This window comes from Pristiophorus japonicus, chromosome 6, assembly GCF_044704955.1.
Source record: "Pristiophorus japonicus isolate sPriJap1 chromosome 6, sPriJap1.hap1, whole genome shotgun sequence".
Lineage (NCBI taxonomy): Eukaryota > Metazoa > Chordata > Chondrichthyes > Pristiophoridae > Pristiophorus > Pristiophorus japonicus.
This window is the reverse complement of record NC_091982.1, coordinates 233,750,184-233,773,271: the sequence shown is the minus strand read 5'-3', so window position 1 is coordinate 233,773,271 and position 23,088 is coordinate 233,750,184. Positions and strand designations below refer to the sequence as shown.

Below are 23,088 nucleotides of genomic sequence, written 5' to 3'. Positions count from 1 at the left end.
TATCTGATACTGGACAAATCTATCATTGTTTGTTTAGTAAAGAGAGCATTGTTCTTTATGAAACTGTACAAAAAATCTACCAATACCCAGAGTTGAGAGGTTTTTTTTGCCTCTCCTAGATCATCACGTGGTTGCTGGGGAGAGTGGATCGGGAGTGTCTACATCGTGTGTGAGACAGGCTAGCTGGACCAACTGGTCTTTTCCTACCCATCATGTTTGTACGAGTCAGGTTTATGCTAGGATTCGACTGAATGAATCAGTTCCGCTCGGGCTTTTTAAGCAACAACTGCCTCCTTTTCCCTCCCTTCAAAGCAAAACAAAATAGTGCTTTGGCACGTTCCTACAGAGCTAGTGAAATATTTGGAACTTTGTTCAAATCTAGGATAATGTTAACGGAGATGGAATACAAGGGAGACACTTCAGATCTCCCAAGAGAGACCCAAATGTATCTTCACTAATTGGATCATTTAGGTAATCCAGCAAGCATAGAGCATTATTGCAACATGCTATGGAAGTTTTATTGGACCTAGCCTGTAATTTTGCACAAGACAGAATGGAATTTGCGAAGTCAAGTCAAACCAATCTGCATTTAGGTCATATGGCAAAATGTTTTCTTCTATTCTCACTACCATGTTTTGTTACGTGGCTACATTATTTAACAAGAAGTGTGTTTTATCAGCAGCAAGTTAAAGGGAATTAACTGGAAAAAAAAAGAAAAAGAAAGTTTGGTCTCATTACAGGAAAACTGCAATTTCCTGAAAGTACATGTTTAAATCTGGGTTAAAATTACCCTGTGTTATAAAATGTTAGCACACTCTATCACACCTTCTACAATAAGGGTGGCTGAATAAGGTACGCTAGAATGCTAAATTTAAGTTTGTCTAATTTTTTTTGCATGGTACATCACACTCCATAAGTTTAGCACTTCTGTGTAACTAAAATCACTTTGCGACATTCGCAGTGTAAATTAGGTGTGAAGCCTGAAATCTAGAAAGTAAACTGAGACTCCACCCTCCAGGGTCATGCATTTCGATTTGTTCTGATGTCCTATCGGACCAGACAACAGGTTATATTTACATTACAACTACAATGTTGGCAAAGTTAAACCTCAATTTTCTAAGTCTCCAAGTTACCTGTTGGATTCTATTAGGCAATCAAAAATTAAAACATCCTTCTAAAGAACACTTTGCTTTGCTGGGCTAGGCAATCAGAATTCAGTTTCTCAAACAAGCAGGCCAATATAGAACAACATCAGCAAAAAAAAAATGCTTCATATGTGAAGACCCAGTGAACATTTTTGCTATTACACTGAAATGACCAAATACTGGGATAGAAATACAATTAATTACTCCGATAACTCCAACATGTCAATCATTTTCCATTCACTCCCAGAGTAACTGTACAAGTTATTAAGCACTTTACAAATATATCTTCACTTCCCCTTTCTTACATGTCCCAGAAATACAAAAATTTACAGCCAACTTTAGCATAATTTATTTATTTAACTTTTAATAGCATCGGGGAATTAACTTTCAGGAAACAGACCTCAAGTTGCAAGTTAAGCATGTTATAGGGACAGGCTTCTTGGATCAAATTTGATTATTTTTGTTCTAAATTTCACATGCTTACAAGGGTTTCTTTAGAGGAGAATACTTCATCTGTTTCCTAAAACACCAGAAATACACTTAATGCTCCTCCCTGGGGGCTGCATGCTTTATAGAGGGCGAGTTCAGAACATGAATTGTCCACACAACCTTGAGGTCAGATTTTTTTCCTGAATTCCAAACATCTTTTAATAACTACACTATAAAGGATAAATAGAGACATAAACAATGAATGTCTTAACAGGGACCATGGCATAACAGAGATTTTACTGTATATCTATAAAACCCAAAAACTTGCTAGGTACTATTTATTATAGCTGCATTTGTTAATGTAGTAGGTTCAAAGGGCTTTTTTAGCAGAATATAAAACAATGGAAAATGACATGGATTCTGTAGAACCAATTTCTGTGGCATTTTAGCCACTAGCGCACACTAAGGTCACCATGATCAACTATCCATTGTGCAATAGCCTTGCAAGATAATGCCATCCAATCTCAGCAGAGTGAGAAGGAACCATCTTCAGTGTGAGAATCCCTTGTAAAATAGTTTGGAATGCAAGGTCGTCAAGTAGTACAGTTGCAACTAGTGAAAAGCAAACTTAAAATTTAACATTTTTAAAAACTCATTTTCAGATTTGTTTTCAAACTGATTGATTGCAGGTAGCCGAATGGGTGAGTGTTGAGATTAAAATGTAACTAGTGTGTAGAGGTGCGAGACGTCCATGCATGAATTCAGTTTTTCTTGGCCAGAATGAAAGAGACAGTAAGAAAACAGCATGTAACCAGAGTTTTCCAGTTGCTCTAAACAAGTACTGAGCCTGAACAGTATCATATAGTCACAAGCTCGAGAATCTGACAGCAGGCTATTAGCCTAGTTACAGCCACGTTTACTGGCAATTCCAAAAGTAAACTAACTTTTAATTGTTATACAAAAGCAAAATACTGTTAATCTGAAATAACAAAAAAAAAATGCTGGAAATACTCAGCAGTTCTGATGAAGGGTCACCGACCTGAAACATGAACTCTGTTTCTCTCTCCAGAGATGCTGCCTGACCCGCTGGGTATTTCCAGCATCTTCTGTTTTTATTTTAATTGTTATAGATATTTAAGTAATAAAAAAGGCATTTTTCCTTCCCTTTTAAGTTAGGGGGATTTTAGAAAAACATTTGCAGTTACTGTGTAATCCTGCAGCTTTAAACTAATTTGTCATAACCACGCAACATATTTGATCAAATATCGCAAAATCCCTTAACAATGAACCATAAATCAAGGAATATAATTTTCTTAAATAATCAAAATTTTCAACTTGTATGTTAATTGCTCATGTTCATTTGTGTTCAATATTTTGCCAAATTGGAAAAAGCAACATTTGCTATTTTACTCCCCTCTCAACTTACGCCAAGCATATTCTGCAATGAAAGTTTCTCTATTACAGGGATATTTTATAAAGGACAAGAGGAAGGAAGTGGGGGGAGCGGGGGAAAGAGAATGGAACGACGACACATGAATGGGATAAGGAAAAAAAGTATTATGTAGCAGTAGAGTTACAAACAAGAACCAAAATAGCATTTTCTTCCCTCTCCTGGAGCAGTCAGTATCTAGAATAGCAAGATGAAGAATACTATGGCAATAAACCTTAAGAGACATATAGATACCTGAATACAAAATGATTGAAAGTTAGAGATGAGCATAGATAAAGATGATCAAGTAAGTTATCTAACAAGATTGCCTTTGTCCTGTTGGGGCCATAGGGACATGGGGCCCAAGTTTCCATATGATTTGCACCTGATTTTTTGGAGCAACTGGTGGAGAACGGACTATCTTAGAATTTGCAATTCTCCACATTTTTTTTTCTGCAGTTCTACTTTGGAACAGAATGTTTTCTTCAAAAGGGGGCGTGTCCGGCCACTGACGCCTGATTTGAAAGTTTCCACAGTGAAAATGTACTCCAAACTAAAGTAGAATGGAGCAAGTGAAGATTTTTGTAGAACTGAAAAAACCTGTTCTACACATTAAAAAATCAGGCGCAGGTTACAAGTCAGGCGCCCAGAACGAGGTGGGGGGGGGGGGAAACTTATTAAATTCTACAATAAATCCTTATTTATACTTATACAAATAAATCCAACCTGAATAAACATTTATAAGCAAAGAAAAGATTAAATAAACCATCTTCCTACCTGTGTGAAAGTGCTTCAGCCAGGAAGAATGGTGCAGCAAGCCTCACAAAACGAGGGAGCCGACCGAACGCGCAGGGGGCAGGGGGGGGGGGAAAAAAGAGGAGAGGGAAGGGAAGGGAAGGGAAGGGAGCCGTTGAACGCAGGGGGAGAGAGCCGACCGAACGCGGGCGGGAGCCGACCGAACGCGGGGTGGGGGGGGGGGGGGGGAGCCGACCGAACGCGGGCGGGAGGGAGAGGGAATGGAGCCGTTCCAGACCGCTGGCGGGAAAGAGAGAAAGCTGCAGGAAGCCTCTGAAATTGAGGAGCCATTTCCCGACGGCAAAAGGGGGAGGTCGTCGGGAAACGGCTGCCTCAACTTTGAGGCTTCCTGCAGCCTTCTCACTGCGACAAGAAGCCTCTGTGCTGATGGCAATGTACTTTTATTAAAAAATGTTCAAAAACTAAACTGCTACAAAGAACTACAAAAATGGCCGAGTGCCAATGTTTTTTTCACAGAGCATGCGCGAACGCTCCAATGCGCACGTGCAGCGTTGCCGGCAGGAAAAAAACTAATTTAAATAGTACCCGCCCCCTCCCACTTACAAAATCGGCGCGAGTGTAGGCTCCGCCCCCCTGGGCGCCGCGCCAAGCAGACAAGGAGCTGCAGAACGCTCCAGAATCGCTCGTTTTTTTTCCAGCGCCGTTTTAGGCGCGAAAAACGGGCGCCCAGCTCGGAGGGGCGCCCATTTTTTGTCATGTGGAAACTTGGGCCCATGATGTGCAGAATGGGACTGGCCAAACTGATATTCAGCATATTTGTTTAATTATCTTGGAGTAGGGGGAAGCTGGAAGGGATTTTGCATTCTTGGAAATTTTAATCTGTTTGCACATTGCTCGCAAGGAAAAAAAAGTAATAAAATTGGGGAGGATCCATGGTTATGCAAATTCAACATGGCCATTCGGGTGCAGCTGCCTCCATGCCTTTTAATGGGCCTTGCTTATGTAAAAAAGAAAAAAGACTTGTGTTTATATAGCACCTTTCACGACCACCGGATGTCTCAAAGCGCTTTACAGATAATGAAGTACTTTTGAAGTGTATTCACTGTTGTAATGTAGGAAACACAGCAGCCAATTTGCACACAGCAAGCTCCCACAAACAGCAATGTGATGAATACCAGATAATCTGTTTTTGTTATGTTGAATGAGGGATAAATATTGACTAGGACACCAGGGATAACTCCCCTACTCTTCTTTGAAATAGTGCCATGGGATCTTTTACATCCACCTGAGAGCAGACGGGGCCTCGGTTTAACGTCTCATCCGAAAGATGTAGATCAACATTATGGCGCTTATCGAGAAACCGGAGATAAGGGGGTTACCTTATGATGATAGATTGAGTAGACTGGGTCTTTACTCGTTGGAGTTCAGAAGGATGAGGGGTGATCTTATAGAAACATTTAAAATCATGAAAGGGATAGACAAGATAGAGGCAGAGGTTGTTTCCACTGGTCGGAGAGACTAGAACGAGGGGGCACAGCCTCAAAATACGGGGGAGCCAATTTAAAACCGAGTTGAGAAGGAATTTCTTCTCCGAGGGTTGTGAATCTGTGGAATTCTCTGCCCAAGGAAGCAGTTGAGGCTAGCTCATTGAATGTATTCAAGTCACAGATAGATGTTTAACCAATAAGGGAATTAAGGGTTACGGGGAGCGGGCGGGTAAGTGGAGCTGAATCCACGGCCAGATCAGCCATGATCTTGTTGAATGGCGGAGCAGGCTCGAGGGGCTAGATGGCCTACTCCTGTTCCTAATTCTTATGTTCTTATGGCACACAGTAACCAATGAATTTTCACATTGAATATACATCAGCAACATTATTATTTCAAAATACTTAACTATGATTTAATGAGGAACAAATCTCACTCAGAGTTAGGTCAGGTCCCAACTCCAGATTCACACTATAAAACTAGAGTTGGTGCAAAGCAAGACTACTTGGCACCAATGCTACCATTATAAGATCATAAGAAATAGGAGCAGGAATAGGCCATACGGCCCCTCGAGCCTGCTCCGCCATTCAATACAATCATGGCTGATCCGATCATGGGCTGAAGTCCACTTCCCTGCTCACTCTCCATAACCCCTTATCGGTTAAGAAACTGAATAAATTTAAGACAGAAATAGACAATGTCCCAGCTTCCACAGCTCTCTGAGGCAGCAAATTCCAGAGATCCACAACCCTTTGAGCGAAGAAATTTCTCCTCATCTCTGTTTTAAATGGGCGGCCCCTTATTCTAAGATTATGCCCTCTAGTTCTAGTCTCCTCCATCAGTGGAAACATCCTCTCTGCATCCATCTTGTCAAGCCCCTTCATAATCTTATACGTTTCGATAAGATCACCTCTCATTCTTGTGAATTCCAATGAGTAGAGGCCCAACTTGCTCAACCTTTCCTCATAAGTCAACCTCCTCATCCCTGGAATCAACCTAGTGAACCTTCTCTGAACTGCCTCCAAAGCAAGTATATCTTAAATATGGAAACCAAAACTGCATGCAGTATTCTAGGTGTGGCCTCACCAATACACTATACAACTGTAGCAAGACTTCCCTGCTTTTATACTCCATCCCTTTGGCAATAAAGGCCAAGATTCTATTGGCCTTCCTGATCACTTGCTGTACCTGCATACTAATCTTCTATGTTTCATGCACAAGTACTCCCAGGTCCCATTGTACAGCAGCACTTTGCAATCTTTCTCCATTTAAATAATAACCTGGGTCAGGTACAGTAAATATATCAGTGAATTCATTTTGGTCTCCTGTAGATTGCTGACGTGTCAGCCACCCGTGTCAAAAATGGTGGCCCTGATAGGTTTATATTTACAATAAAATATAGGGAGTTCCAACCTCGGCCATGCCATCAAGAGGTGATGCGAAGCAGAGGCTGGCCATTTCTCCACAACAAGGAGAGAATGGAGGGAAAGAAAAAAATTGTTTTAAAAAAAGCACAAAGGTTATCTGGAGGTCTTATCCTGTGCCTCCTAGCAGTTGTTTACAAGTATATAAAGCAAAGGCAAGTTAACTACCTACTCGCAAAGGAGAATGGGGTTGGGCCAAATGACAAGGGGGGAAAATTAAATCAGAAACATGAAACATAGAAGATTAAATTAGATAGTAAAAGCTTTTACAGATATATAAAATGGAAAAGTGTGACTAAAGTAAATGTTGGTCCCTTAGATGATGAGAAGGGGGATTTAATAATGGGAAATGTGGAAATGGCTGAGACCTTAAATAATTATTTTGCTTCGGTTTTCACAGTTGAAGACACAAAAACCATGCCAAAATTTGCTGGTCACAGGAATGTGGGAAGGGAGGACCTTGAGACAATCACTATCACTAGGGGGGTAGTGCTGGACAGGCTAATGGGACTCAAGGTAGACAAGTCCCCTGGTCCTGATGAAATGCATCCCAGGGTATTAAAAGAGATGGTGGAAGTTATAGCAGATGCATTCGTTATAATCTACCAAAATTCTCTGGACTCTGGGGTGGTACCAGCGGATTGGAAAGCAGCTAATGCAACGCCTCTGTTTAAAAAAAGGGGCAGACAAAAGGCAGGTAACTATAGGCCGGTTAGTTTAACATCTGTAGTGGGGAAAATGCTTGAAGCTATCATTAAGGAAGAAATAACGGGACATCTAGATAGGAATAGTGCAATCAAGCAGACGTAACATGGATTCATGAAGGGGAAATCATGTTTAACTAATTTACTGGAAGGATGAGGGGACAGAGTGTAGTGTAACAAAATTTGCAGATGACACAAAGATTAGTGGGAAAGCAGGTTGTGTAGAGGACACAGAGAGGCTGCAAAGAGATTTAGATAGGTTAAGCGAATGGGCTAAGGTTTGGCAGATGGAATACAATGTCGGAAAGTGTGAGGTCATCCACCTTGGGAAAAAAAAAACAGTAAAAGGGAATATTATTTGAATGGGGAGAAATTACATGCTGGGGGTCCTTGTGCATGAATCCCAAAAAGTTAGTTTTCAGGTGCAGCAGGTAATCAGGAAGGCGAATGGAATGTTGGCCTTCATTGCGAGAAGGATGGAGTACAAAAGCAGGGAGGTCCTGCTGCAACTGTATAGGGTATTGGTGAGGCCGCACCTGGAGTACTGCGTGCAAGTTTGGTCACCTTACTTAAGGAAGGATATACTAGCTTTGGAGAGGGTACAGAGACGATTCACTAGGCTGATTCCGGAGATGAGGGTGTTACCTTATGATGATAGATTGAGTAGACTGGGTCTTTACTCGTTGGAGTTCAGAAGGATGAGGGGTGATCTTATAGAAACATTTAAAATCATGAAAGGGATAGACAAGATAGAGGCAGAGAGGTTGTTTCCACTGGTCAGGGAGACTAGAACTAGGGGGCACAGCCTCAAAATACGGGGGAGCCAATTTAAAACCGAGTTGAGAAGGAATTTCTTCTCCCAGAGGGTTGTGAATCTGTGGAATTCTCTGCCCAAGGAAGCAGTTGAGGCTAGCTCATTGAATGTATTCAAGTCCCGGATAGATAAATTTTTAACCAATAAGGGAATTAAGGGTTATGGGGAGCGGGCGGGTAAGTGGAGCTGAGTCCACGGCCAGATCAGCCATGATCTTGTTGAATGGCGGAGCAGGCTCGAGGGGCTAGATGGCCTACTCCTGTTCCTAATTCTGATGTTCTTATTTTTAAAATGGAAGAATTCAAGCAGCAGCTGATAAAATAGTAGAGGCCAGAATAAAATGACACACTTGGACTCCATAATTAATGAAGCAGGTAAGAGAACCTCAATTATCCATGGTGTCGACCATCTGTAAGAATTTTTATGGCATCCAGGAGACCAATGCGAGTCAGCACTGCTAAAAGTGAATCCGATCTGAACAAAAGGATACATATTTTCATGCAGTGGTCAGAAGAATTGCAATACCTGGGCCTTTTCCGCAAGGTCTCAAATTTGACTCATTTTATAAAAAGTTACAAAGTATTTTACAGCACCAAATCAGGCCATTCGGTCCAACATATCCATGCCAGTGTTTATGCTCCACATGAGCTTTCCTCCCACCATCTAACCCCATCAACATAGCCTTCTATACCTTTCTTCCTCATGTGCTCATCTAGTTTCCCCTTGAATGCATTTTGCTATTCGCCTCAACTACCATGTGGTAGCAAGTTCCACATTCTAACCACTCTCTGTGTAAAGACATTTTTCCTGAATTCTTTACTGGGTTAATTAGTAGTGACCATCTTATTTATGGTCCCTAGTTCTGGTCTCAGCACACGCCGTATTTAATTAGAGTTAGCAGCTTACTTACCATCATTGGACCCCATACTAATAAGATCATCAGAGTCAACATTGTGTACTATGGCAGCTTTGTATCCAGCCCGCTGTGCATTCAACACCTGAGGAAAGCAACACAGGAAGGTTAAATTGCACATCTGAAAACAAAGTAAAACAGGTTTTGTTGAAGATTGCCTTTTTAATCTGCAAGTAAAATCACAATCCAGGAAAATTTACTTGTACAATATAACATGAGCATAGTATAATATAGAAATAACACAAGTATGGATATCAATTGCCAGGGAACCATACTCCATCAAGAATGAGAGTCTTCTGGACAGGACAGAAAGAAAGAGCAAAAAGCTGGGGTCACTTTTTCATTACCCTCGAAAATGATATATGTCACCAACCAGAGCAAGGGTTGGGAAAGAGGGCTGACAATAATATCTATTCATTTTCTTTCCACGACTGAGTGCTTCTCATTCAGCACAGCTGCCTAACTTGGGAATTGACAAAACTTCCCAATGCACATCTGGTTGATGAAACTTGAACATCGAGCACTATAAACTAGAACGCACAGCACACAACATTTATCAAGCAGGGCTGCACCGTTGTGAGGTAGAGGGAGACTATGTGCACTTGTCGGTAGAATTTACAATTTTTCCCCATTACAACGGTGGCATTTATTGATCATCTTAAACGCAATCTAATGTTCAGTCCAGTATTTAAATACATATCTGAAAAATCTGATAAGTTGCCAGTTGTTTAAGGTTGTGTAAAATTAACAGAATATTCAAAGAAATGAAAAAAAGTGAAGCTTATAAAAGGCATGCATACAACGATTTGAAAGAAAAGGATTCTGGGTTGAATATGCGCCTCAACCAAAAAGAGCTATTTACACATTCATTGGTCCTGATTTTACGGGGCCTATGACTGCGTATGCGGCTGTAAGTGCCCCGCAAGTTCCGGGTTTCTGCATGCGATGTACGTGCACAAAAACCCAGAACTTGTGATGTGTCAAGTTTCAGCAATCCCGGGAAATGTATATTCGCTGGTCGGAGAATTATTTACCAAACTACTGCCCAGCAAATGCCCTGGAAACTGTTACGCCTGGTAAAAGCAGTTACCAGGCATAAGGCCTTCTTTTACCAGCACAAGAGTTTAAATAAATATGAATATAATTTTCTTTTACATTTCTTTAAATATAAAAAAATCTTTAAAATTAATTTAGGTTATTTTTAGGGCCTATAAAATAGAAACATACAAATTTATAGCGTAGGAGGCCATTTCGGCCCATCGTGTCCAGGCCGGCCGACAAAAGCCGCACGGCCCTTGGTCAGCATTTCTAAAGGTTACATATAAACCTATGAACAATGACGGAAAGGCACAGAGCACCCGGCCCAACCAGTCTGCCTCACACAACTGCGACACCCCGTATACTGAAACATTCTACACTCCACCCTAACCGAAGCCATGTGATCTCCTGGGAGGCGCAAAAACCAGATAAAAAAACCAGGCCAATTTAGGGAAAAAACCAGGCCAATTTAGGGAAAAAAAAAATCTGGGAAAATTCCTCTCCGACCCATCGAGGCGATCGAAACTAGTCCAGGAGATCATCCCGGCCGTATTAGATTCCCTGCAGCACTTACCATTATATCTGCGCCGTCCAAAAGGTCATCCAGTCTAATCCCAATTACCAGCTCTAGATCCGTAACCCTGCAGGTTACTGCACTTTAAGTGCCCATCCAACCATCTCTTAAAAGTGGTGAGGGTTTCTGCATCCACCACTCTTCCAGGCAGCGAGTTCCAGATCCCCACAACCCTCTGCGTAAAGTCGTCCCGCCCCTCAAATTCCCTCCAAACCTTCCACCAACCACCTTAAAACTATGCCCCCTCAACCAATGGAAATAGGCCCTTACTATCTACTATGTCCAGGCCCCTCAATATTTTGTACATCCCAATGAGGCTCCTCTCAACCTCCTCTGTTCCAATGAGAACAAACCCAGCCTATCCAATCTGTCCTCATAACTAAGATTCTCCATTCCAGGCAGCACCCTAGTACATCTCCTCTGCACCCTCTCTAGTGCTTCCTATAATATGGTGACCAGAACTGCTCGCAGTACTCCAGCTGTGGCCTAACCAAAGTATTATACAATTTAAGCATAACCTCCCTGCTCTTAAATTCTATGCCTCAGCCAATAAAGGCAAGCATTCCGTATGCCCTCTGCAGACAAGCATTCCAAGGTCCCTTTGTTCATGTACACTATTAAGTGGCCTACCGCTTAATGTGTATACCCTTTCCTTATTATCCCTCTCAAAGTGCATCACCTCACTCTTCTCTGAATTAAATTGCATTTTTCACTGCTCTGCCCACCTGATCAGTAGAGTGATATCTTCCTGCAGCCCATGACTTTCCTCTTCATTATTAACCACACAGCCAATTTTAGTGTCGTCTGCAAACTTCTTAATCATACTCCCTATATTCAAATCTAAATCGTTGATATATACCACAAAAAGGGATCCAGTACTAAGCCCTACAGAACCCCCACTGGAAACATCCTTCCAGTGACAAAAACATCCATCAATCATTACCCTTTGCTTCCACCTCCAAGCCAATTTTGGATCCAACTTGCCACTTTGTCCTGGATCCCATGGGCTTTAACCTTCATAACCAGTCTACCATGTGGGACCTTATCAAAAGTCTTGCTAAAGTCCATATATATTACATCATACGCACTACCCTCTTGGTTACCTCCTCAAAAAATTCAATCAGGTTAGTCAAACACGATCTTCCCTTAACAAATCCGTGCTGACTGTCCCTAATTAATCCTTGCCTTTCCAAATGTAGATTTATCCAGTCTCAGGATTTTCCCAATAATCTTCCCACCACGAGGTTAGGCTGACAGACCTGTAATTACTTGACCTATCCCTTTCTCCCTTCTTAAACAAGGGTACTACATTTGCAGTCCTCCAATCCTCCGGCACCATGCCCAGATCCAAAGAGGACTGGAAAATGATGGTCAAGGCCTCTGCTATTTCCTCTTTTACTTCGCTCAACAGCCTGGGATGCATTTCATCCAGGCCTGGAGTCTTATCTACTTTCAAAGCTGCTAAACTCCTTTATACTTCCTCTCACTAAATTTATTTCATCCAGAATATCATACTCCTCCTCAATAGCAGTATCTGCATTGCTCCTTTCCTTTGTGAAAACACAGGCAAAGTATTTGTTAAAGAACCCTACCAACATCTTCTGTCTCCACACAAAGATTATCTTCATGGTCTCGAATAGGCCCTACCCTTTCTTTAGTTACCCTCTTACTCTTAATATATTTATAGAACATCTTGGGGTGTTCCTTAATTTTACTGGCCGAGAATTTCTCATGCTCTCTCTTAGCATTCCTAATATCCTTATTAATTTTGCCTCAACTTTCTATATTCCTCTAAAGATTCTATAGTATTTATCAGTTGGTATATGACATAAGCTTCCCTTTTTTCTTAATTCTCCCCAGTAATGTTTAACTTTATTTTTTTTTAAAATTAAATTTTTGTTTTAAATGTTTAATTAAATTGTATTTTAATTAATTTTGAACATGTAATGATTTATTTTTACATAACTAGTGTGTAATTGTGTTTTTTTAGGTGATTTTTATTCATGCTTATGGAGATTCCCCTTTTTTGGTTGGTTGGACTGGCCCACGTATCCCAGGGACACTTGCGAACTGCCTGCGCCCCTGGGATACGTGGGCCTTTACGCAGGCGTACACATGCAGGCCCAGCAGCGCAAGTGTCCGAATCTCCGGGACCATCAGGTAGGCTCGTACTTTTCTGGCGGCTCGGAGGCATTCGCCCAGGAGAAGCCTCTGACCGCAAATTCAGGACCATTATACTTTCGGAATCTATTGTTATTAGGGAAGGGGCAAGTTCTAGAAATAGTTCTTTAATTTTATAGGTGAACTGCTATGTTGCCATTTTATGGATCAAATGGTAAACTATCAGGTTACCCTGCAATCGAGACACATTCAAATCAACACTCAAATAATCATCGACAATGACTATATGCAAGAATTTAAATGTCCTGCTTGAAACGTTGTGAAACTTCATTTTTTTGGTTGCAGATAGATTAGATTTCCAATAATTTTGTGCCAATGTTATACAATAAAAATATTTATTCTCACTTCTTTAGGTCAATGGTTCTCAGTCAGACACGTGGCCTGCCTAAGTGGAGTGTGGTAGGGAGAAAACAAATTATGGTGGAGCTGTGGTAGCAATGGCCATCCAAGCAGCATGGGTCAGTGGTGAAGATGGAGCTATGTACCCTCATGGAGGGCCCCCCACCCCCACACAATCCGCAAGGATCTGAGAGACATGATCTACCCTTTACCCAAAATCTGCCTCTTTAGCCAACAACCCATCACTTTTTGCTTCATTAAAAAACTGAATTCCATGTTGCCATGTTAGATTAGATTTTTTTTTTTTTAAAAAGTGACTTGCATTCACACAGAATACCAGTTCTACATTTAGTCTAGTTGAGGCAATATTCACTTCAACAGCATTGAAATAATTATAAAAATATGCTACTCGTACTAAGGTTGCCAACTCTGGTTGTAGGCATTCTTGGCGGTTTAACCATGTGACATTCTGACACCATGACACTGATCATGTGAGGCCTGATTCATGATAGCTGATCACAAGACATTTGATCACGCGACATGATTATTGCATTTATCTTGAGAGGTTGGGTCCCCTGTAGTTAAGTATTTCTGTTTGTGATTTCATGCCAGCAGTTGTTGTGCAACAAGTTCCAAGAACTAAGAGGCTACCTGTGAGCAGGGAAACCAAGGACATTTTACTTTAAAAAAAATTATTGAAAATGTACATTATTAAACCTTGCCTTAAAAATTAATAGAATAATTACATGAAATAGGCTAAATTAGACAGAAGAATTACCTGCATCAAGAGCTGAATAAACCCAATGAGGAGAAACTTTTTCACCCAGAGAATTGTGAACCTGTGAAATTCTCCATCACAGAAAGTGGAGTCCAGTTCAATGGAGATATTCAAAAAGGAGTTAGATGTGGCCCTTATGGCTAAAGGGATCAGGGGATATGGAGAGAAAGCAGGAATGGGGTACTAAAGTTGCATGATCATATTGAATAGTGGTACAGGCTCAAAGGCCGAATGGCCTACTCCTGCACCAATTTTCTATGTTTCTAAAACAAAATGAGGGCTGGTTGAAAGGTGGGTCCATAGAGCTCATCAAAATTTGCATCCAAGTACTGTGATTGAAGGCACCAGCTTTTCTCGTGACCTGAACTCATTTGGCACCAACTAAAATTCTAGGCAATCACGTAACTTTACTCATCCATGGGGTTAGTAATTCAAACCATTTTTTGGACAGAAGAGACCCAATGTAGGATTTCAAGCACTCAGGACAGTTGCTCTCAAGGTGGAGTTCCATGCTAGTGGCATTGCAAGGTTCAATCACATTTCACAACAAGCATTCAGCCACCAATATAGTGCAATATGCAGCAATGCAACTGGCTGTAAAGCTGGGAAGCATGACAACTGACTTCTACTGGCTGCCATTTCAAGTCAATGATTTGATACATGTGGAGTCCTTTTAATAGACTATTTGGGACGAAGGGAGAGAATTTTCTCATCTCGAGACATACTTGAGGTGGAGGGTTCTAAGGAAGGCTAATTTATAACATTAGTAAATACACATGGCTGGTGTTTCAGCAGAGGTGCTGATTGCCCTTTATAACTTAGTCAGGAGAATGGTGGATACCGCCGCAGTAATCGTGTAAACAGCCATTTACACCATTCATTCAGGGTTTCCGCTGAAGATTGGAAGAACCTGTCAGAAATTCGGCTCTAGTTTATGAATGGCCTGTGTGTGTAACCATTCTCCCAACTGGGCCCTGCCGGTGTTTATGCTCTACATGAGCCTCCACCCACCTCTCTTCATCTAACCTCATCAGCAAAATGTTTTATTCCTAACCCCCTCATGTGTTTATCTAGCTTCCCACTTAAAGGCATCGATGCCATTCGCCTCAAATGCTCCCATAGCAGCGAGTTCCACATTCTCTTTCTGAATAAAGAAGTTTCTTCTTAATTCCCTGTTGGATTTATTACATTGATGACCTCCAGCTTACCCCATCAAAAACTTTTCCCCTCAGCTTTCTCTTTTCCAGAGAAGAGCCCCAGCGTGTTACATACCATATCTTTTAAAAAATCTTTTGAAACCGTCCCCAATACTGCAGCATTCTTTACAATCACTTTGCATAAAAATTTAGTCTAGCACAATGAATATAAAATTCATGTTGGGAATTTGAGTTGAGTTGAGAGCGAGATCGGCTCGAGTCAACCTTTCGCCTCGTCCCACAATTCTTGGGTAGCAAATCCAAGATTGCTGATTTATTAGTGGACTCTTCCCCTCCCAAAGACACAAAAAATTCCCCCTCACATTTCTGACAACGGGTTGCGTCTAATGTTAATATATCTGTGCTTCAAATGCTGACTGATCTGCTGTTAATTTCCAGTGTTTTTACATTTCAGATTTTCAGCATTCTAGAAGTTCATTTTATCTCTATTTCACCGATGGTATTTCCACGGACCAAGAAGCACAGGGACTATAATATTCCACACAGTATTTGATCATTTCTCTATGTGTTCTTATAACCTTCAATCCTATTCTTAATCAAAGAGTCAAGGTATTTTCTAAAGGAATCAATTGGCACAGTATTCACTTTTTGATGCACAGATACAGGTTCAAAGGGGAGGAGAGTAGATAGTTTATATTGAACTACTTTATACAGATGTGGTAGGCATTGGATGCAAGTAGCATTGGCAAATTAAAAGGAGGACTGGTCAGATATTTGGGAGCGAAAGGTACTTGGGAATTTGAGTAATAAGAGTACGGTGCAGTATTTTTGAACTTTGGGACTAGCCAGATAGACCTCAATGGTCTCATCCAGTCCTGTACATTCCTATGCTAGGAAACTATTACAATGCACTATTTTGTGGGGGAAATCATTTTGAGTCTTGTTCTTGCGTTCCCCAAATCTGTGATCACAGTTTAGATTAAATAAGGATTTAATTTACCCCAATATGGGATTCATAAACTGAATGCAAATTGACTGAGTGTGTAGGTACCAAACTATGGGAGAGGGGGCAGTGGAATGGGAAGAGGTAGCTCTAAGTGGGTAGACCAGTTGCAGGTAAAATTTGATGTAGATTATTATAAAGTGCTGCAAGAGTAGGACAGTTTCAAACCAGTAAAAGGTAAATTTAGAACTGAAATCACTAATTTTTTTCTTCACAGTGATCAACATATGGAATGGATTTTAAAATAAAGTAGTTGAGGTGAAAATCCTGGATCATTTAAGAAACAAACTGGATGTTGCAATTGGGGGTCTGTAGGGTTTTTCTGGATAGATGAAATAACACGAACGGAACAGCCTTCCTGATCCACAATTAGCTTGTGATCGCACAAGTAAACCCTCTCATGCATTTCCCAGGGAAAATTACCTTTACATCCTCTTGCCCAAGTTACGATGGATGACATTTAAAGGAGGAGACAAGAGCTCCACAAAAAGGTATTTGGGGGGGGGGGGGGGGGGAGGGGAGGGAGGAGAGAGAATACTAAAATGCAACAAAAAGTAAATTATTAGTTGTTTGGCGACAGTGTTCTTTTTTTCTCAAAGGTTTTAAAAGATATCTGAAAGACTGCTAGTGGTTTATTTGGCAAATACTGCAAATAGAGTTCAACTGATTTTCTTTTGAGGGGTTCTGGCATTTTTGCATAAATGCTGTGGACTAGACCCAGAGAAAGGAGCTGACAATGTGACACACTGGATTCTGATAAGTGTCTTTGCATTTGTAAACCTGCCGACAAAGTGTTTTCAACTGTGTGAGATAAAAAGGAGATCCAAAACAGACAGAGATCAGGAGTTATCTGCGGGATTAAAAACATGCTGGCAGCAGCTATAAAAGAATTGTGTGCTCAAACAACAAAAGAATTTTGAATTTTCCAGTGCAGGAGAGACAGCTTGCTTACAGTGTTGAACCGGTCACAGATCACAAAGTTGCAGCATTAGATTTCTGTCTGAGAGCTGTTTTATTGAAGCCTTTTTCACAAAGAAATTTTAGGATGGTCCATGAAATGACCTTTAGGAACACAAGAATGTAGAAGACCAGTGCAATCCATTAGCTAGTCCCAAGATAGATACACACACACAGCCGCTCAACCCCTATCAAAATTTTTATTAAGTTCTTATTCAACTCTTGCTAATTTGCTGACATAATCCTCCTCCACTGCTTCCCTCGAGAGTCCATTCTATATATGCAACATGAAACGCAGTTAAATCTAAACTCTCTTCACCCTGCCTCGAGGTGAGATTTCGGGCCATCTTGTTATAGCATCTGTGACTATGCTAAACATATTAATGTTTATCATGTCTATATCTTTAGGATCTTGGATACTTCTCGAAGATCACGGTCAAGCCTCACTTGCTCAAGTGTAAATATTCCCAGGTTCTGTTGCCTCTTTTCATAACTCAAATGTCTAATCCCCACTATCCACTGCCTGGATATTTCGCTCATAATATGATGACCAGAACTGTACTCCAAGTGGGATCAGACCAGTGTCCTGTTTACTCAATCACTGAGATTTGTATTCTATTCCTTTGCCTATACAGTCCAAATCCTGTTTGCTCTGCTGATGGCTTCAATCGCCTATCCACTGGTACCCCCAATCCCTCACCTGTGTCATGTCCTGTAGAATATCACTTACTGTACATTTTTATTATCCTTTACCAAACTCATGACTGTATTTATCTACTCATTGCTATATTATCTTATGACTCACAAATTCTATGCCAAAAGTAGATGCATGTTCTAAAATAAGGATCACACTATGATGGAAAGATGATTCATATTTGAGGGGAAAAAAAAGTTACCCATTTCTTCGAAATCCTTGTAATCTAATTGTCTTTAGGTGTCCCCAATTCCATAACATGTATCAAACCCATGGGAAGTTAGGAGCATAAGAATTTTTAGGAATAAAAACTTTGAAAGCCTACTCCTCTCAATTTACTGATTTAGATAACAATTGTTGATTCAAGCGGTCCTACAGTGCATTCATATGCCATACGTGCAGTATAGCCAAAACTGCTTCCTCCAGGGAGTTTCACTCCACTTCATTCCAGTGCTGGGTTGGGCTCGGCCACTAAATTCAGGCTACAATTACACTATAACTGAATTATTAGTGCAGACAAAACAGTTTCACATCGATACTGATGCACTTGTACTCGACAGTAATACTGTATAGAATGCCAAATCAGCTAAAAATCTAGTTGGATCCCTGGAACGCAAATGTCCACAGTGCTGTGTGTATTTGAAAATGCTACAATATATTCAAGCTAACTTCAATAGAAATTACGATTCTGAACAGAGAGGTGGTATCACTCGAGGGCAACTTGTTCTCTTGTAAACTAATTTCTGCACATTTTAACTAAAAAAAAACTCAAAATACTGTTATAAAGTATACGATTAGAAAGCTAGTTTTTTGTGTTACAGGAAAATCATTTTCTTGTACTGGGCCGTGATTAGTCCATAACTGAACTAGAAAACCACTATTAGAACATTTTAGCTTGCATTTTTTTCTTTCCTTAAAATATTTTCTGTTTCTTCCGTATCCCCTCCCCCCCCAAACCCCTTAGATTTCATTTTAATGAACACAGCTAACATTTTAAAATAAAATAATCAAACTATTAATTGTGGCTCAGTGAGTAGCACTCTTGCCTCTGAGGCAGAAGGTTGTGGCTTCAAGTCCCACTCCAGAGACTGGAGCACAAAAAAAAAATCTAAGCTGACACTCCAGTGCAGGACTGCACTGTCAGAGGTGCTGTCTTTCGGATGAGATGTTCCTCTCTCAGGTGGATGTAAAAGATCCCACAGCACTATTTCGAAGAGCAGCGGAATTATCCCCAGAGTCCTAGCCAATACTTATCCCTCAATCAACATCACTAAATACATGATCTGGTCATTATCACATTGCTGTTTGTGGGAGCTTGCGAGGTGCAAATTGGCTGCCGCATTTCCTCAATTACAACAATGATGACACTTCAAAACGTACTTCATTCATTGTAAAGTGCTTTGGGATGTGCGATAGTCGTGAAAGCTGCTATATAAATTCAAGTCTTTCTTTTTAGTTGTATTTTACTAACCAAACATGATTATCTCTAAATTTAATTTACTTCCAGAGATAGTTGCATTTTAGAGCTGAGGAAGAGGAAGGGACCAGAAAGTCTATGCAAAAAAAGACAGCAAGAGAAAGGTTGGAGGCTATTAGGGAGAGGAAGATTTGTTAAATGTTTAAGTACAATGGGCCTAAGTTTCGGGCCGTGCCTAGAACGGCGCAGCCCTGACCTGGACGCCCGTTTTTCACGCCACAAAGTGCGCCTAATAAAAACTTAGATGCTCCGGCTCCCTGCCGAGCACGAGCTGTGGGGGGGGCGGAGCTAGGTCCCTGCGCTGAAAACAGTGCCGGGACCTCTGCACATGCGCGCTACAATGGGCGCACATGTGCAGGAGCTCCAGTTGCCCAAAACTGTGTGGGAGGGGCCCCGAAGCACGCAGCCCCTAGCCCTGGCTGAATGGCCTCACTGGGGCTGAATGGCCTCACTGGGGCTGCATGCATAAGGCTACCTCCCACGCCCAAGCTCGCCCGACCTGACCTCCCTTTCCCTCCCTCCCCTCGACCCGTGCTCCTGACCACCTCCCCTCCCCCCACCCCCCCCCCCGCCGGACCCGACCCGTGCTCCCGACCCAATGCCACCTACAAGTAAATCTGGTGCTGGGGACGGGCCCTGCCCAAAGTCTTGGGACCGGCCCGTTCAGCCTCCCTCCCCCTTCTCCTTCCGCACCCCCCCTTTCCCCTTCTCCTCTCCCCCCTCAGAAACACAGACACTGAGACAGAGAGTGAGAGACACACACAGACAGACAGAGAGATAGAGACACTGACAGAGACACACTTGGTTGGGGGGGGGGGGGGGGGGCCGGGCATCCCAGCACGCTGTTGGAGGGCTCCCGGTGCTGCAGACGGTAAGTAGAAAATGTTTTATTTATTAATTTTTTTTTGATTGATTTATTGGATGATTTATTGATGTTTTTATCATTTATTATTGATGATGGCTCTTTATTTGTAAAACTGAAGTGTTTAATGTTTGTAAACTTCCCTTTAAACCCCCCCCCCCCCCGATTCCCTACGCCTGATCTGTAACCTACGCCTGATTTTCTAAAGTGTAGACAAGGTTTTTTTGAGCGTACAAAAATCTTCACTTACTCCATTCTAAGTTAGTTTGGAGTAAGTTTTCACTGCCGAAACTTTGAAAACAGGGCTAAGTGGCCGGACACGCCCCCTTTTGAAAAAAAAAATTCTGTTCCAAAGTGAAACTGTTCTAACTGACTAGAACTGGAGCAAACTAAATGCCGAGAATTTGAATTTCTAAGATACTCCGTTCTACACCAGTTGCTCCAAAAAATCAGGAGCAACTGAGGCCGAAACTTGGGCCCAAAGTAACTATTGCTCTAAACCTTCCGTTAGGTCTCTGCCTAGCCCATGTCGCTTCATAACTGGTCAAGTTAAATACATGCTGCAGCAGCCTGGGTAGTTTGCAGTCTCGATTCCCTCCTTTCCCATAAGAGAAGCGACCAGTTCATAGGTTATGAGCAGGAGCTGCCCTTGTGTGGAATTTGTGCCTCATCATTCCCTGGCACAGTGCACTGATTTAACAAACCACTGTGGCTCCTGGTGCCTCAGACTAATGTAACGGTATATAGCAAGATGTATACATTTAAACTAAAGAAAATTGGATTAGTGTCACAAAGTAAAACACGCTGCACCCTTGTGTTGCCACTGGAATCTTAGGAATGTAGTCTGCTGCCCCACAACTTTGTCAGAAACCGGAAGATTAAATGTGCAGCTTTTCCCTGTAATTTTTCTGAAGCTCATCTCATTCATAAATTGAGAAAGCAGAAAGTGTGGAGGATGGCTAATCTACAGCATTGATTGAAACAACAACAAATATTATAATTCCTATGTTTTCAACCACCTTTCTGTAATGTGTCAAGAGTGGTTCTAGCCTTTATCCAAATGTTTCCCAGGCTTAAAATGGAGAGTATTATGAGTTAGCAGTTGAAAAAATGAAACCCGTGACTTCCAAAAACTGCTAGAGTTTGAATAGGTTGATTTTGAGACTCTCAACTTCAACAGTAAGTCCATATTTAAAAATGTAATTTGAATTTGATTTTTTGGGGCATTTAATTTGTTACAAAATCTGCTAGATAAGTGTCGCTGTAACATTGTTTTTTAAGCTCCTTGAATCATGGGGTATAACTTGAGCATAGCTCAGAGCTGTATTTCACTGTTCAGCTGCCAACAGACCACCTTTGTTTCAAAATAATCATGTATTCTAGATCTGTCCCGGACTAAATATAGTGTTAATACATCGAAGAGAGGCGGCATTGTAAGCAGTGTTGCTGGAAGCATAAAATTGCAGAGATATATTAATAGATTAAGTGAAAAGACAAAACTGTGGCAAATGTATTTCAACGTAGGCAAGTGTGAGATTGTCCACTTTGGACCTAAAAGTGATAGATCAGAGTACTTTCTAAATGGTGAAAAGTTAGAAACAGTGGAGGTCCAAAGAGGCTTAGCAGTCCATGTACATAGATCATGAAAATGTCATAAATAATAAATAAGGCTAATGAAATTGTCATTTGGTTGTTTACCAATATATTTTGTGTGATTACGCACCACGCGCAGTACTATCCTTTTATGTCCCCCCCTGCATAGTTGTCATAGAAACAAAGCAAAATAGTCCAATATGCCAGGAAAAGTGGTCAATTGTTCCATTACCTTTTTTGAGGAAGTAACAGAGGGTCGATGAGGGTATTGCATTTGATGTAGTGTATATGGATTTTAGCAAGGCTTTTGATGAGGTCCCACATGGCAGACTGATCAAGTAAAAGCCCATGGGATCCAGGGCAAAGTGGCAAGTTGGATCCAAAATTGGCTCAGGCAGGAAGCAAAGGGTAATGGTTGATGGGTGTTTTTGTGACTGGAAGGCTGTTTCTAGTGGAGCTCCACAGAGCTCAGTACCATGTCTCTTGCTTTTTGTGGTGTATAAAGATCAATGATTTGAACTTGAATGTAGGGGGTATGATTAAGAAGTTTGCAGATGATACTAAAATCAGCTATGTGGTTGATAATGAAGAAGAAATCTGTAGACTGCAGGAAGATGCAGGCAGAACAGTGGCAAATGGAATTTAATCTGGAGAAGTGAGAGATAATGCATTTGGGGAGGACTAACAAGGCAAGGGAATACACATTAAATGGTAGGACACTGAATTGTAGAGGAACAAAGGGATCTTGGAGTGCATGTTCACAATTCCCTGAAGGTAGCAGGCCAGGTAGATAAGATGATTAGGAAGGCATACTGAATACTTGTATTCTATGCCTCAGCTAATAAAGGCAAGAGCAGGGAGGTTATGCTTGAACTGTATAAAACATTAGTTAGGCTACAGCTAGAGTACTGCGTGCAATTCTGGTTACCACAGGAAAGATGTGATTGCACTAGAGGGGGTACAGAGGAGATTTACGAGAATGCTGCCTGGACTGGGGAATATTAGCTATGAGGATAGATTGGTTAGGCTGTGTTTATTTTCTTTGGAACAGAGGAGTCTGAGGGGAGAACTTATTGAGGTGTATAAAATTATGAGGGGCCTAGATAGTGGAGTGGACGTACCTATTTCCCTTAGCAAAAGGGTCAACAGCCAGGGGCCATAGATTCAAAGTAATTGGTCGGAGGTTTAGAGGGCATCTGAGGGCAAATTTCTTCACCCAGAGGGTGGTGGGGGTCTAGAACTCACTGCCTGAAAGGGTGGCAGAGGCAGAAACCCTCACCACATTTAAAAAGTACTTGGATGTGCACTTGAAGTGCCGTAACCTACAAGGCTACGG

General features: G+C 41.4%; 1 protein-coding gene across 2 annotated transcripts in view; it reads right to left on the bottom strand.

The window, feature by feature from the left end:
- Positions 1 to 23,088, bottom strand: part of rnf13 (ring finger protein 13) — a 301,732-nt gene that overhangs the window by 118,209 nt on the left and 160,435 nt on the right. For both annotated transcript variants that reach the window (XM_070883720.1, XM_070883721.1), the window contains exon 5: positions 9,097 to 9,184. In XM_070883720.1, the coding sequence (XP_070739821.1) occupies positions 9,097 to 9,184 (88 nt within the window). The remainder of the gene's footprint in view (positions 1 to 9,096; positions 9,185 to 23,088) is intronic.